The following is a 17,297-nucleotide window of genomic DNA, read 5'->3' as shown; positions in this document are numbered from 1 at the left end:
ATGTAAAGACGCCCCCGTTCCAACGACGGCTATCCCTGGGTTTTGCCCTCCCTGATGGTAACCGTGATCCCTCTCAGATGGAAACAACCCCTACAGCAGTAACACCACAGTGAGGAAGAGGTGCTCAGTCCGCAGTGGCTAATTTGTCTGTATCACCACTCAAACGAGTAGGGATGCGGGGCATAGGGAAGTCGTCAGATGTTCAATATATCTATGTGCTCAACTAAAGGTATAGATGAGTCAAATTTCTGTCAACGTGCTCAGTAAAGGATAGACAGATAAGTCACACATAATGAGAAACCAAGAAATGCTCAATAAAGGTATCTAGCATTTCTCATGGAACTCAAATCAAGAAATGCCCATCTGTGACAAATACAATGAGATAAAAACCAAATAAATTATAAGTCCAAGAATCCAATTTATATAGCAAATGTAGGTGTACATCAGAACACCAATACTGACCAATAATCGCTGATTGCCACTTCAAAGCAATGTAGGGGGACAACCGTGCTGTCTGTATGGTTGATTATCATATAATGTGTCAGGATAACTTTATCACCTATATGGGTAGACACACTATGTTAAGTAAATTCATCTCCAGGTAACAGCCCCATATCCAGGGTTATGAACCTTTATTAAAGGAACAATACCTTTCTGATCAATAATTCATGAATTACTCATAACTCACTGAAGTTAGGGTCCTACTAAGTGCTGTCAAAAGAAACAGACAAAAAATGTTCCACAGTTATGGAGAAAGATGATGAGGCCAGATTAGAATATAGACTCCATTTTTATATGAATTTACCTAATCTGGTTATAGATGCCCACATTAGACCATGCAATATGTTAACATGACCTCCCAGAGTATCAAATAACTCCCGTCAGGGGGACCTATAGGGGGAAAAACTGTTTTTCCCCCTATAGGTCCCCCTGACGGGAGTTATTTGATACTCTGGGAGGTCATGTTAACATATTGCATGGTCTAATGTGGGCATCTATAACCAGATTAGGTAAATTCATATAAAAATGGAGTCTATATTCTAATCTGGCCTCATCATCTTTCTCCATAACTGTGGAACATTTTTTGTCTGTTTCTTTTGACAGCACTTAGTAGGACCCTAACTTCAGTGAGTTATGAGTAATTCATGAATTATTGATCAGAAAGGTATTGTTCCTTTAATAAAGGTTCATAACCCTGGATATGGGGCTGTTACCTGGAGATGAATTTACTTAACATAGTGTGTCTACCCATATAGGTGATAAAGTTATCCTGACACATTATATGATAATCAACCATACAGACAGCACGGTTGTCCCCCTACATTGCTTTGAAGTGGCAATCAGCGATTATTGGTCAGTATTGGTGTTCTGATGTACACCTACATTTGCTATATAAATTGGATTCTTGGACTTATAATTTATTTGGTTTTTATCTCATTGTATTTGTCACAGATGGGCATTTCTTGATTTGAGTTCCATGAGAAATGCTAGATACCTTTATTGAGCATTTCTTGGTTTCTCATCATGTGTGACTTATCTGTCTATCCTTTACTGAGCACGTTGACAGAAATTTGACTCATCTATACCTTTAGTTGAGCACATAGATATATTGAACATCTGACGACTTCCCTATGCCCCGCATCCCTACTCGTTTGAGTGGTGATACAGACAAATTAGCCACTGCGGACTGAGCACCTCTTCCTCACTGTGGTGTTACTGCTGTAGGGGTTGTTTCCATCTGAGAGGGATCACGGTTACCATCAGGGAGGGCAAAACCCAGGGATAGCCGTCGTTGGAACGGGGGCGTCTTTACATTAGGACGCCGACCCCCGTAGTGAGGAAGGAAGAGCGACAGGGATAGACAATCCTTCCTCTATCTGCATCTTGATTTTAATTGTATGTTATGTACGTGATTTGATACTAATAAAATTATATGATTTTATATACAAGTAGTAAGCAATTGGTTTTGGCACAATCTCTACTTTAATATCCAGAATAGGTTTGGCATCACGCTCATGCATGCTTACCACACATTGAAGCTGAGCCCCTGCCCTTTCCAGACACAGCAGTTGGATTGATCTTTCTGGGAAAAAAATTGCAGCATATTAGACACAAGGGATTTTAGCATGGAATGCAATCAGATGTCACCCTGTAATCCACATCTACATTTCAAAGTCTGAACATCCTGAAAACCCATAAAGACGTACGAGTTGCTCCCCTCCCCTTCATTGTGTAGTTATGTCCCCCTTCCTGGCCACTTCTGGTAAACATTTCCCCCATCCTGATATGTATTTCCTACATTCTGGTATATTTGTCCCCATTCTGGTAAATATTCCTCATCCTGGTAAATGTACCCCATCCTGGTAAATGTACCCCATCCAGGCATGTACCTCATTCCTGGTAAATGTACCTCATCCTGGCATGTTCCCTTATCCTGGTAAATGTCCCCTTTCCTGGTAAACGTACCCCATCCTGGAAAAATATACCCCATCCTGATAAATGTCACCCTTCCTGCTAAATGTTCCCCATCCTGGCAATTTTCCTCATCCTGGCATGTTCATGTTCATCCTTTCATGTTTCCCCCCATCCTGGTAAATGTATCCCCCATCCTGGTAAATGTACCCCATCCTGGCATGTTCCCCTTCCTGCTAAATGTACCCCATCCTTGCAGTCATGTTTCCCCCCATCCTTGCAGTCATGTTTCCCCCCATCCTTGCAGTCATGTTTCCCCCCATCTTTGCAGTCATGTTTCCCCCATCTTTGCAGTCATGTTTCCCCCCATCTTTGCACGTTTCTCTCCATCCTTGCAGCCATGTTTCCCCCATCCTTGCAGCCATGTTTGCCCCGTGCTCTCCATGTTAGCCCCGTGCTCTTTGCCCCCGTGCTCTGTAGGTTTGCCCCCGTGCTCTGTAGGTTTGCCCCCGTGCTCTGTAGGTTTGCCCCCGTGCTCTGTTTGTTTGCCCCCATGCTCTGTTTGTTTGCCCCCATGCTCTGTTTGTTTGCCCCCATGCTCTGAATGTTTGCCCCGTGCTCTGAATGTTTGCCCCCGTGCTCTGTATGTTTGCCCCCCGTGCTCTGGTTTTACCCCCGTGCTCTGGCTTTCCCCCGTGCTCTGGGTTTGCCCTCGTGCTTTGGGTTTGCCCCCGTGGTCGGTTTGCCCCCGTGCTCTGGGTTTGCCCCCGTCCTGGCACAGCCGCACACAGCTTGAAAATAAAAAAAAAAAACAACTCACCTTGCAGCCCCTGCTCCTCCGCTGCGCGCCGCCCTCAGTCAGTTCAGAAAGATCCCGCGCGCCCACAGGACGCTGGCGCCGCCTACTGACGCCCCTCCGTCTCCTAGGCAACAGGCCTGTGGCTCAGGAGAGGAGGCGTGTCAGAGGCAGGAGAAATGTCTCCTCCGCTCCAACACCAGTTTGTACTGTCGGCGTGACCACACCGACAGTACAAAGTGGCTCAGTGTGGCGACAGCGCGCGTGCCAGCACAAAGGGCTCTGCGTGCCCAGTGTGGCACACGTGCCATAGGTTCGCCATCACTGAGATAGGGAATCACCATGATAGGGATTTTCTGCCTATGAGGCGTTGCAGTTGCTGTTCTGACTATTTGGTGATAATGCTGCTTGAAAGATAGAATGTCTGTCTGAATGTATACCTATTTATAAGATGGTTATATCTCTGATTCATTATCTGTATTGTTATACATTTTGAACTATCTATGGTGATTTTGGTACAATATTTATCTTTGAGAGGACTTATTCTGGATTGGGTCTCATTATTATTGTCCTTTGGTGTTTTTTAATATGTCTGCACTGTGTTGTATTTTGTATGTGTGTTTTTAAACTTTTTGATACACAAATAAAAATCGTATTATAATCTAATTCTGGAGTGAGTGCCTTTTGGTCAAGCGCTTTTCTTGTGATTGATATAGTTGGTTTTGCTTGACAGGTGCACCCCCCCCCCCCCCCCATTGCTGATAAATTTACCGTATAAACTATGGCTGTGCACTTCTAATTGTTTTTTCTCACATGCCCATTGCAGGCACTTTTGGCGATGGACCAGGGGTTAGTATGAGTACTCTGACCAGACTCTCGCCTTTCCATCCCAAAGCCAACTTGAACATTTTCAGCAATTTCTTACACAGTCGCTCTTTTGTGGAATTGTCGAGCCAGATGGGTTAGCCTTCGCTTCCACGTGCATCAATACGTATTTGCCACAACCCTTTTGACGGTTCACCTTTTTTGCTAGGTAGTAAATACTATATTAAAGAAACAGCCAACATAGCATGACATTTTGTAGATGCTTTGACCTGGTCGTATAGCCATCGATCGAAATTTGGCACTGAGCTGCTCAGGTCCTTCCACCGGCCACGAGGTCACGGAGCCCGGGGGTCACACGATGGGGGTGAGCGGACCTCAATCGTGCCACTCCTAGGCATTATTGGCAACACAAGGTATTTCGCAGAAACCTTGTTTCTCAACATACCGTAATATCGATTTGGCCAATAACGAAAATGGGTGAACCACTTCTTTAACGAATGGGTGTCATTGTCATGTTAATCATGTTTTAGTGGTTTTAATGTTAAAGAAGGCAAGTCGTCATCATATTTAAAGTGTCTAGTTTTTGCTCTTTCTTTTATTACCATTGCTCCCCTAAATGTTTCATTTTTATTTATTTTTCCCAATATGTTATTTTCTATGTAAAGGGGCAGTGCTCACAGGGTAATAAAGCCTGAAGACATGTCTCCAGAGAGTCATGTGAGCAATACCTCCCATAAATATTAAAAGGAACCTGTCATGTGGAAAAATGCTATTGACCTGTAGATATGGGGTTAATCTGCAGGTTAATAGCATTATAAACCTGCCTGGCACCTGCACATTAAACCCCCCTGCCGGAGGAAAAGAACTTTAATCCTCCCGGCAGCGTTTGGGTTTTCTGTCATGGAGGCGGCGCTGGTGTGGTATCAGTCACCCCCTCTGTGTATGGAGAGCGGCGGCTGTAACTGCGCCCCAGCCCTGACTGACAACCTCCTCTAATTCTGAGCTATAGTCAGTCAGTGCAGGGCGTGAATACAGCCGCCTCTCTCCATACACAGAGCGGTGACTGAACCCGCACCGTCACTGCCTCCTTGACTGAAACCTGAATGCTGCTGGGAGGATTAAAGTTCTTTTCCTCCCTGCTGGGGTTTAATGTGCAGGCGGCAGACAAGTTCAATATGCTATTAACCTGACAAGGCCTGTAAATGTACTGACGATTGTAATTGTGCCTATACAACATATGCTTGGTTTAATGACTCCTCATAATACAATGGTCAGTGCACATGTTGAAAGGAAATCTAACACCTCATTTTATTTATTACTAGAGTTTTTAGGCTCGGTTCACACCTTGGGGCCATGAAGGAGGATTTTCTGGCAACATTTTCAGAAAATCATGGCACAAATACTGCAGATCTGCATCAATTTTGAGAGACCATATAAAATTATGTCACAGATACAACATGTGAAATCAACCTTAGTTTATTTTCACAGCCATTTAGCCTATGGTCAACAGCTCTGTCAACGATTATGTCTGAAGTACTAGAAAACGGGATTCGGGGGCTAATAACTGTACTGATAAAAATGGAGTCACTGTTGCTCATTCGGACATCATTTTCAGCTGTATGCGCCTATTTGAGCCAGGCTGTAAGACACAATCGACCACATCTTAGATCACACCTCAAAGAAAAGTGACCTGAGCTGAAATAATTCTTAAAAGTGTACATATAGTTAGAACTTTTTTCATAAATCAATAGTACATGTGCACACAAGTTCCCCTTCAAAGACTACCATAGCTACGATAACACTATGTGCCAGGTGTTTCAGAAGGAGGACAAAGGGCGATCATCACATCATTAAGATGACTTTATTATGCAATGGGGTTGTCATGACTTAAAGACTATTGACACCTTAAATGTGGAAAAAAAATGGTAATTGTTAACAACATTGCACTAAGTTTCAGACTGTAATCTTCATTGATTCATTTTCCGAGATCCTGATATGCAGTTTACAGCTTCATCCAAGTTGTAGCTTTTCTCTTAGGCTAGGTTCACATTTCCGTCAATTTGTATCAATCACAATCCGCGGCTCTGGTAAACAACGGAATTCGTTTGGCAGATTCCGTTGTTCCCATATACTTGTATGAGCGGCGGATTGTGACTGATGACGCTGCGTTGCATCCTCCGCCCGACTGATCAGTCGTGGAACGACTGACCGTCGGGCGGCAGGAACGCAGCATGTAGCGTTTTTTGCGCAGCAGAATCCTTTTGATTTTGCTGCGCATGCTCTCTCTCGGCGGCCGAACGATCAGCTGATCGCCCGGCAGCCGCCGTCTGTGAGCGATCAGCTGATCACCCGGCTAACGAGAACAATCAGCTGATCACCCGGCGGCCGGCTAATGAGAGCGATCAGCTGATCGCTCTCATTAGCCGGCCGCCGGGAGATCATCTGTTTGCTCTCAAAAGCCGGCGACCGGCTAATGAGAGCGATCAGCTGATCGTTCTCTCTGTCTCTTGTTTTATAACGGAATCCGCTTTCTCTTCCAATACTTGTCATCCGTTGTACAACGCATCAGTCACAAGCGTTAAGCAACGCATGTGACTAATGCAAAACAACGGAAATGTGAACCTAGCCTTATGGGAAAGTCTCTTCCTGCTACATAGACTGGATGTGAGGTCTGTGTGTATCTAGGATACTGTTGTATTCAGTTGCTATACAGTAGTATATGTTGGACTACACTTGCTTTGATGTGTTAGCACAACTGCAATACTGTTCTGTCCTCTTCATGTGCTTTCCTCTTTGATTATAGCATCTTTTTGTGTCCTCAAGGATACTTTACCAAGCCTCTATTGCACATCTGTGTACAAGTGCTTCCCTCTGGCTACCGGTAACCCTGAGAGAAGGAGGGGCGGAGGAAAGAGAGCCATGTGGATCTTGGATTGATTTTTAAATGTTTTCTCAAAACAATCAACTTATAGGACTTACAAAAACTCTGCATTAGCAGAATTGTGGAAAATTAAGACTATCTAGAAAGTTTCTTAAAGGGTTTGTCCAATCTGTAGGATAGGTAATAACTTGTTGATTGGTAAATGTCCCCTCACCTGGGACTAACATCGATGATGTTGTAGATCAGGGCTTTTATACAGTCCCTGACAGAAGTTCTGTTGCTTATCCATGTTATGTAAATATAAGCTTATAACCTGACTTTAAATTCATCCATTGGTTTCATAAATTACTCTTTTGAAAGCTGAAAATAAAGTTGCTGCAAAGCTGAAATATTGATCATTTAATGAACACAGAAAGGTCAGATTTTGGCAAGACAAAAGTTTTGTCGCCTTGTCATATAATGCACCCAATCCTAGTTTACATCCTCACCTGTGCTCACTAAATGATTGGTTAATTAGTGGGTGTGTATAAAAAGAAACCAAGCACCCCAGACCTTTAGTTGAACTGCAACGTGACCTCTAACAACATGCCAAAAATCCACCCTGCGACCAAAGCCTTGATTATCAAGAAGCTGAAGACCAGATTCACTGCAGAGGTGGCTGCAGCAGAGCTCCAAAAGGCCTGATCACCTCAAGTCCCTGTGTCAACCAGAACAGTTTGTAGGATTCTGTCTTGAAATGGCCTCCATGGTCAAAGCAGTGCCCAGAAGCCAGCACTAAACAAAAGACAATTAAAAAACTGTGTGGCATTTGCTAAGTCCCACAGCCTGCTAAACAGATGGACGCTGGAAAAGTGGCAGAAGGTGGATTTCTCTGATGAATCTTCAGTTGATTTACACCACAGCCTCCGCAAATACTGCAGGAGACCTAACTGCAGGAGACCTACTGGAGCCCGTATAGATCCAGAAAACAGTTGAGTTTGGTGGTGGAAAGATCATGGTCTGGGGTTACATTCAGTATGGGAGTGTGCATAACATTTGCAAGGTGGAAGGCAATATCAATAGCCTAAAATATCAAGCTGTATTAGCTACCTCTTACATTCCCAATCATAAAAGGGGTCAAATTCTGCAGCAGGATGGTGCTCCATCTCATACATCCATCTCTACAACAAAGTTCCTCATGGCAAAGAAGATCAAGGTGCTCAAGAACATGAACCTCATTGAGCATGTTTGGGTAGGATAAAAGAGGAAGCTTGGAAGACAAAACCAAAGAATCTAGATGAACTCTGGGAGGCATGTAAGACTGCATTCTTTGCTATTCCTGATGACTTCATCAATAAATTGTATGAATCATTGTGGAACCACATGGATGCTCATAGAAGTCACACAAAATGTTAAATATGGCTCTAATAGTACCACAACTTCATCAATGTTATGCAACATATCTTTGTATTAGATGTTAATTATTTGTTTGAATTTTACATTATTTTCTGTGGGCGACAAGACTTTTGTCTTGCCAAAATCTGACCTTTCTGTGTTCATTAAATGATCAATATTTCAGCTTTGCAGCAACTTTATTTTCATAACCTAAACCAAATTTGGGAGGGTTTCAGCTTTCAAAACAGTAATTTATAAAACCAATGGACGAATTTACAGTCAGGTTCTAAGCTTTTATTTACATAACATGGATAAGTGACAGAACTTCTGTCAGGGACTGTATCTGACAGGGAACTTTTCTCCTTTTAAAGGGAATCTGTCAGCAGGTGTTTGGTATGTAAGCTGAACACTGCATGCGGCATGGGTTAAAACAGAGAATTCAGTCATGCCTGACTTGTCAAGGTCCGATCTGTTGTTTATTTGCTATATTTCATTAAGCAGCAGGACCCTTATCATTGCTCAGACTAGAAAGTCACACGCATAGCAGTCCGGCACGCCTTCTCCTCTGATTGACACCTCACCGTCAATGTACAATCTCTATAGAGAGCCTTGTGTGGGTGGGGAAACTCACTCAGGTCTGCTGTGTTGGTAAATCTAAAAATTCTGATAGTGACAGAACAGCTGCAGACCGTAATCTAAGTGATAAATTGTTGGATTCAGCATATCTTTGCCTACATTATGCTGCTCTCAGATGATGTAGCAAAAACCTGCTGACAGATTTCCCTTTAACAAAAAAATGTGTCAAGTCTGTTGCCGACTGCCGTTCCATACATTGTCTAGAGCTGCCGGAAAAAGCGTTAAGCTCAGCAACTCTATAAGGAATGAATAGAGCAACTTGAGCATGCACACTGTTGCTCTGAAGGGTTTAAGGGGTACTTTACATGTTGCGATATCGCTACCAATATATCGTCGGGGGTCACGGTTGTTGTGACACACATCCGGCGCCGGTAGCGACATCGCAATGTGTAAATCCTAGGCGCGACGATGAACGAGCGTAAAACAGTCAAAAATCGCTGATCTCTGTCACGTCGTTCATTTTCATAATGTCGCTCCAGCTGCAGATACGATGTTGTTTGTTGTCCCTGCAGCACAACACATCGCTGTGTGTGAAGCCGCAGGAACGACAAACATCTCCTTACCTGCGTCCACCGTCAATGCGGAAGGAAGAAGGTGGGCGGGATGTCATGTCCCGCTCATCTCCGCCCCTCCGCTTCTATTGGCCGGCCGCTTAGTGACGTCGCGGTGACGCCGAACGCACCTCCTCCTTGAAGGAGGGATTGTTCAGCGGTCACCGCGACGTCGCCGACCAGGTATGTGCGTGTGAAGCTGCCGTAGCGATAATGTTCGCTACGGCTGCGATCACCAGATATCGCATGTGCGAAGGGGCGGGTGCTATCGCGCTCAACATCGCTAGCCGATGCTAGCGATGTCGCAACGTGTAAAGTACCCCTAAAAGTTCCCCATTTTGCCGGTTGGTGCTGGTCAGAGCAGTTGGACCACACAGTTCAACAAATTACTAACTACTTGTTTTCACCGGATAACCCCTTTAACTTTGCATTTAGGAAGCATACAGCATAAAAAATTTCTGCACAAAGGTATACATAGCCTTTAACTCTTTTAATATAGATATTGTAAAGGAAATTGGTTCTTAAAGCCTGCTTTACACACTACAATATATCTTACGATTTGTCGGCGGGGTCACGTCGTAAGTGACGCACATCCGGCATCGTAAGGTACATTGTAGTGTGTAACAGCTATGTGCGATTGCGAATGAACGGTAAAACGTTCATCGCACGCACATCGTTCATTCCTCATGAATTGAACGTCAGGTTGTTCATCGTACCCGGGGCAGCACACATCGCAGTGTGTGACACCCCGGGAACGATGAACAGATCTTACCTGCGTCCTGCGGCTCCCAGCCAGCAATGCGGAAGGAGGTGGGCGGGATGTTTACATCCCGCTCATCTCCGCCCCTCTGCTTCTATTGGCCGGCTACCGCGTGACATCGATGCGACGCCGAACGTCCCTCCCACTCCAGGAAGTGGATGTTCGCCGCCCACATCGAGGTCATATGGAAGGGTAAGTACGTGTGACGGGGGTTAAACGTTTGTGCGGCAAATTCAACAAAATTGAACGTGCCGCACATACGATGGGGGCGGTTGCGATCGCATACGATATCGTATGCAGAATCGTAACATGTAAAGCAGGCTTAAGACTTCAAACACAGATCTTAGCTTTAGAGTATTTAAAAATATTTGCAATTGTTCCATTATTTTATGATTCACTACATGGAAGAGGTCCGTTTGTTGTTTAGTATTTTGCCGAGGTCCGTTTGTTGTTGTTTGGTGTTTTGCCGAGGTCCGTTTCTTGTTCTTTGATGTTTTGCTGAGTCTGAATGTTGCTACAGAGTAAATATTATCTATATTTTCAGGGTGAATTTGGCCTTGGCGTATACTGAACTGACAGAGGAGCTTTACCGTCTACGTGACCTTACTTCCCTGCAGAGCCGCATTCTCAGGTCACTGCTAGAGGAACAAACAGGTAAGAAGTTACCGATATTTTGTATTTTCATCAAAAATATGAAACATTCTAGTGAGTTTTTCTAACCTAGTCTTGCTACAGTCACATATCATCAGAGCTATTTGATAACTATAGATATGAATTTTTGTCCACATTTCAAGAGAGAATTCACAAGTAATTTCAGTGCCCTGTAGCTCCACAAAGAAGTGAAGAAAAGAAAAAAAAAAGGACAAAAAAACTACATTCCAGATACTGTGTGTAGGAATGTACAATTTTATGAGGCAGAACTTGATGAATGGTCCTCTTTAAATAAATGATCTGTCCGTGTAATAGACGAATGCAGGGGTTCCTGCATGGAGGAACATAAGACGGAAGGTAGTTACAGTTTGGCTCATTGGGAACCAGCTTATACCAAAATTTGGATCTGGAGAAAGTGTAAGCTTGGGATACCAGAAGGAAAAGAATGAAGTGGCAGCTCGTATACGGTCAGCAATTAGATTTTATTGGAATCAAATGGCCATCTAATGACTATAGCTGTTCAGTAGATACCTGGGAAGAAATTTGACATGCCTGATCCTGTGTTCTTATGGAAGATGCGTTACACTAGATGTAGATGTGTATGACAGCAGCTTATCCCGTTCCCCCATTGAGAATATATGTATGCTCGACTGAACCAAGTGTACATAAAGAGACAGTGAAGAATTACTGTTGACTGAACCCACCTTCAGCCAACAATTGTTGGCAGTGTATGGCCCTCTTTTGTTTCCAAAATGTCTGATAATATGATGATATAACTGTTCCCAATTATATTGGTTACAACAAGTTTCTTTTTTAGGACAAAGACACTCTCCTCCACATCGACACTCTCCTTGTCAGCTGCGTCACTCGCCTTCTTCTCTCCGCCACTCTCCTTCCTCTCAACGACGCTCCCCAGTTCCACAGTGTCCATCTCCCATTTTGCAGAGAAGATCACCAGTCCCACAGTCTCCAGTACACCAACGTCGATCCCCAATACCTCCCTCTTCACCCTCGCGTAGATCTCCAGTACCCTCACCATGCCCATCACCTGTGGGCACAGATATTACATATCCTAAGCCCTCAGTGCACCAAGCAAAGGCATCATTCCAAGCCCGTCGTAGCTATTCTGAGATCAGCGAGCCTGCAATGTATCCACGAGCACCCCGCTCGCTATGGATGCCAATTGGAACTGCAACTCTGCCCAAGCAGTTGTCCTACAATGAGGGGTATGTCGGCAGCCCACCTACTGTCCCTTGCTTCCAAGAACCCCCACAGCAATCTTCTGATGAGGATGAATGGAGTCCCCCATCCCCTCCTAGTCCAGAACCTGGAGCAGTACGGTGTGCTTCCTTTTGTGCTGGATTTCCCATTCCTGATGCAGCAAGTAGAAGAATGTCGGCATCATACTCCAGAGCGGAACATGCACAGTCCTGGCCTTCCATCAATGTGAGTGTGCAGGTGGGCAAGACCCAGATTGGGTGGAAAGAGCAATTGCAGTCAGATAAGAACAATCAATGAACTTATATTTTCAATAGGATGCCTAGGATTATGTAATGTCAGTGTCAGAAACCACAATTCTAAGATGAGCAGGAGCTTAGAGCATGTACTACTTCCCTTCCTGCGATTACCGTATTTTTCGGACCATAAGATGCACTTTTTTCCTCCAAATTTGGGTGGTGTGCGTCTTATGGTCTGAATGTCAAAACGGGGGGTACCTGCGGGGTAGGGAGCTTTGGGGGGGAGTCAGCGCTATGCATTGGGATCACATAAGGCAGGGAGGGTCGCTGCTGCAGGAAGCCGGCGGCTGGAAAAACCATGTGTGCCCGCTGCTTAAAGTAAACGAATATTCATTACCTGCTCCCCGCCCACCTCTCTCTGCAATCAGTGACTAGAAGCGGGTGTGAGGAGCAGCAAATCAATACTTGTTTAATGTAAACAGCAGACACACGTGGGTGCTCCAGCCGCCGGCTTCCTGCAGCGGCTGCGGAGACTGTGTGTCAGCTGTTTATTAGGCAGGAGCAGGGTGCCGCTGCAGTCATGTCTGGCCCGGAGGAAGTGCAGATCACTGCAGTGTCCGGGACAGAGCACGGCATACCTTCACAGCACAGCCGCAGTCTCTGTGCTGAGTGCTCACATTACTTTCACTTTGCTCCTGCCTCTGCACTAGAAACGAAGTCTCCCGTAGCTGACAAGGACCTGCAGTGATGTAATGAAGAGGGGTGGGCCAGAGCAGCACAGAACAGCACAGTGCCCGCCTCTCCATTACATCACTGCAGGTCCTTCAGATATGGGAGACTGTTTCTAGTGCCAGGACCAAACTGAAAGTTAGGTGAGCATCACATCTGTAAAAGTAAGGCAATAAATAATATAGTATATAAAGGCATTACTGTACACCTGGATCATATATATATTTACACACACACACAGTATATAACTCTATATATATATACACACACACACACACACCCACACCAGATTGGAGGATCACACATATAATGATGGGGAACATACATATTCCACGATGGGGGCCATATATACCTGGAAGGTAGCCAGAATGGGGGATATGAGGACAGAATTTGGGGATATCATTACCTCCATAACACTGCCAGCAGTAAAATAACAGTGTCATGACCACATTTTTTTACTTTAATTTTTTTTTCTATTTTTTTCCTCCTCTAAAACAAGGGTGCGTCTTATAGTCCAAAAAGTACGGTATCTAGGCTGATGGTATAGGCAGCAGGCTAATAGGAGCAGCAGAGTAAACCTAATTTTTCCTCCTCTTTTTATATATGTTCGGAGCATTAGTAAAATGATGATGCATCCCTTCATGCTCAGTGAGGGTCCAACTTCAATGAATCTTGAAAATTCTGGGGTTCCTACTGTTTAGTAAACATCACGTAAGTGGGGCTAAGTACAGTTTCCTGCCCACCGTGTGTCTTGAGATACTGTTGTGCAGGGAAAAGCAATCAAGGGGCTCTGAAGCAAAAATAAGAAATCAATATTAGATCTAGGACTACTACTTTAATGCAACCAATCATCAGGATTTTCGTATATAACCTAAAGCCAGTGCTATACTGGCACTATCAGGCTGGTTCTATACATACCTTTAGTGATCAGCTCGGATATATACAGTTAGGTCCAGAAATATTTGGACAGTGACACAATTTTCGCGAGTTGGGCTCTGCATGCCACCACATTGGATTTGAAATGAAACCTCTACAACAGAATTCAAGTGCAGATTGTAACGTTTAATTTGAAGGTTTGAACAAAAATATCTGATAGAAATTGTAGGAATTTTACACATTTCTTTACAAACACTCCACATTTTAGGAGGTCAAAAGTAATTGGACAAATAAACCAAACCCAAACAAAATATTTTTATTTTCAATATTTTGTTGCAAATCCTTTGGAGGCAATCACTGCCTTAAGTCTGGAACCCATGGACATCACCAAACGCTGGGTTTCCTCCTTCTTAATGCTTTGCCAGGCCTTTACAGCCGCAGCCTTCAGGTCTTGCTTGTTTGTGGGTCTTTCCGTCTTAAGTCTGGATTTGAGCAAGTGAAATGCATGCTCAATTGGGTTAAGATCTGGTGATTGACTTGGCCATTGCAGAATGTTCCACTTTTTTGCACTCATGAACTCCTGGGTAGCTTTGGCTGTATGCTTGGGGTCATTGTCCATCTGTACTATGAAGCGCCGTCCGATCAACTTTGCGGCATTTGGCTGAATCTGGGCTGAAAGTATATCCCGGTACACTTCAGAATTCATCCGGCTACTCTTGTCTGCTGTTATGTCATCAATAAACACAAGTGACCCAGTGCCATTGAAAGCCATGCATGCCCATGCCATCACGTTGCCTCCACCATGTTTTACAGAGGATGTGGTGTGCCTTGGATCATGTGCCGTTCCCTTTCTTCTCCAAACTTTTTTCTTCCCATCATTCTGGTACAGGTTGATCTTTGTCTCATCTGTCCATAGAATACTTTTCCAGAACTGAGCTGGCTTCATGAGGTGTTTTTCAGCAAATTTAACTCTGGCCTGTCTATTTTTGGAATTGATGAATGGTTTGCATCTAGATGTGAACCCTTTGTATTTACTTTCATGGAGTCTTCTCTTTACAGTTGACTTAGAGACAGATACACCTACTTCACTGAGAGTGTTCTGGACTTCAGTTGATGTTGTGAACGGGTTCTTCTTCACCAAAGAAAGTATGCGGCGATCATTCACCACTGTTGTCATCCGTGGACACCCAGGCCTTTTTGAGTTCCCAAGCTCACCAGTCAATTCCTTTTTTCTCAGAATGTACCCGACTGTTGATTTTGCTACTCCAAGCATGTCTGCTATCTCTCTGATGGATTTTTTCTTTTTTTCAGCCTCAGGATGTTCTGCTTCACCTCAATTGAGAGTTCCTTAGACCGCATGTTGTCCGGTCACAGCAACAGCTTCCAAATGCAAAACCACACACCTGTAATCAACCCCAGACCTTTTAACTACTTCATTGATTACAGGTTAACGAGGGAGACGCCTTCAGAGTTAATTGCAGCCCTTAGAGTCCCTTGTCCAATTACTTTTGGTCCCTTGAAAAAGAAGAGGCTATGCATTACAGAGCTATGATTCCTAAACCCTTTCTCCGATTTGGATGTGAAAACTCTCATATTGCAGCTGGGAGTGTGCACTTTCAGCCCATATTATATATATAATTGTATTTCTGAACATGTTTTTGTAAACATCTAAAATAACAAAACGTGTCACTGTCCAAATATTTCTGGACCTAACTGTAGGTTTTGAAATCCAAGAAAGTAAAGTTTATGAAATCATCAGCTTCTTGAGTGACAACGGCTGAGGTTCAGATAATAGCTGGTGGGGTAATCATAGTTAATCCTCCCATTGTTAGAATTAGCATAGGTATTATACCATCGATTCACTTTTTCACTTGCAGGACCTCTGTGAGGTCATACCCATGTGACCAGAAGGGGCGGGGCCTCATCCAACATAGCTGATACCAGGAATCAACATTTTACGGTTATCTGAGGCCCGCCCTTTCTGGTCACATGGGTATGACCTCACACAGGTCCTGCAAGTGAAAAAGTTAATCGATATCATAATACTTGTGCTAATTCTAACAGGGGGAGGGGATAAGTATCAATACCCCCCAGATATTATCTGATCCTCAGCTGCTGTTACTCAAGAACCTGCCAATTTTATAAACTTTACTTTCTTGGATTTCAAAACCTATATATCCGACCTGACCACTACTAAAGGTATGTATTTAATCAGCCTGATAGTGCCAATATAGCACTGGCTTTAGGTTATATAAGAAAATCCTGGTGATTGGTTCCGTAGAAATGTAGTTATTTAATATGCTTGACAATGAGATGAGTTAGCTAAGATTACATCTGGGCATTGCTCATGGTTGTTGGATTATGTGTACATTTACCTTCTTCTCTTTGTGTCTGCTTTTACCTTTTTGCAGTTACTAATGGAGACAGTAGACTCAGAAGTAAGAAGCTGCCCTCTCTGTCAGCTGGCCTTCCCAGTTGGGTACCCCGATGATGTTCTAATAAAACATATTGACTCCCATCTTGAGAACAGCAAGATCTAATGCATCACTACATTTTTGGGCCCCAAAATGGCACGTTATGGGAACCAAAGCAAATCTAAACACTTACTAATGGCCAGGAAACTAACCCCAGTTCTTATTATACACCTTTAAGAACATAGTATGTTGTGTAATGATACTGAGTATCTATAGAATGATTGCACAATCCAGTATAATGACTGATTTTTAATGCACCACGTTACACAGTGAAAATGAATGATAATTCATTAACTAACACAGTCGTGTAATTAATGCAAATCTTTGCACAGTATAAGGGCTTGTGCACACCCGCGTTTAAATCGGACGTGTGCTATCCGATTTTTTGATCGCACAGCACACTGACCCATATTATTCAATGAGGCAGTGCAGATTTTTTTCACTGACAGAATCTGTCTATGAAAAAAAAAATTCACCATACTGCAATTTGACTCTGAAATAGGATGAGACTCACCCATTCAACTCTATGGGTGCGAGAAAAAAGTAGATGCCACAGTATGGAATCCGATTTTTACAGATACATTAAAATTCTGTAACATGATTAAAGGGAACCTGTCACCAGATTTGGCGACAATAATCTGCGGCCACCACCAGTGGGCTATTGTATACGGCATTCTAACATGCTGTATATAAGAGCCCAGACCGCTGTGTAGAATGTAAAAAACACTTTATAATACTCACCTGAGGGGTGTTGCAGTGCAGACTGGTCAGATGGGTGTCTCTATTCTCCTCTACTGGTGCCTACTCTTTCGGGCATCTTTGTCCTCCTTCATCTGAAGCCTGGATGCATGACGCATCCTATGTCATCCACACTA

At 43.7% G+C, this 17,297-nt stretch overlaps 1 protein-coding gene across 1 annotated transcript in view; it reads left to right on the top strand.

The window, feature by feature from the left end:
* TBKBP1 (TBK1 binding protein 1) overlaps positions 1-17,072 on the top strand; it is a 109,199-nt gene extending 92,127 nt beyond the window's left edge. The window contains exons 7-9 of the mRNA XM_075347649.1: positions 10,780-10,889; positions 11,704-12,332; positions 16,360-17,072. Of these exons, the coding sequence (XP_075203764.1) occupies positions 10,780-10,889; positions 11,704-12,332; positions 16,360-16,488 (868 nt within the window). The 3' untranslated portion in view covers positions 16,489-17,072. The remainder of the gene's footprint in view (positions 1-10,779; positions 10,890-11,703; positions 12,333-16,359) is intronic.
* The last annotated feature ends 225 nt before the right edge of the window (positions 17,073-17,297 follow it).

The sequence above is a fragment of the Anomaloglossus baeobatrachus genome, chromosome 5 (assembly GCF_048569485.1).
Source record: "Anomaloglossus baeobatrachus isolate aAnoBae1 chromosome 5, aAnoBae1.hap1, whole genome shotgun sequence".
Classification (NCBI taxonomy): domain Eukaryota; kingdom Metazoa; phylum Chordata; class Amphibia; order Anura; family Aromobatidae; genus Anomaloglossus; species Anomaloglossus baeobatrachus.
This window is presented reverse-complemented; position numbering and strand designations above follow the sequence as displayed.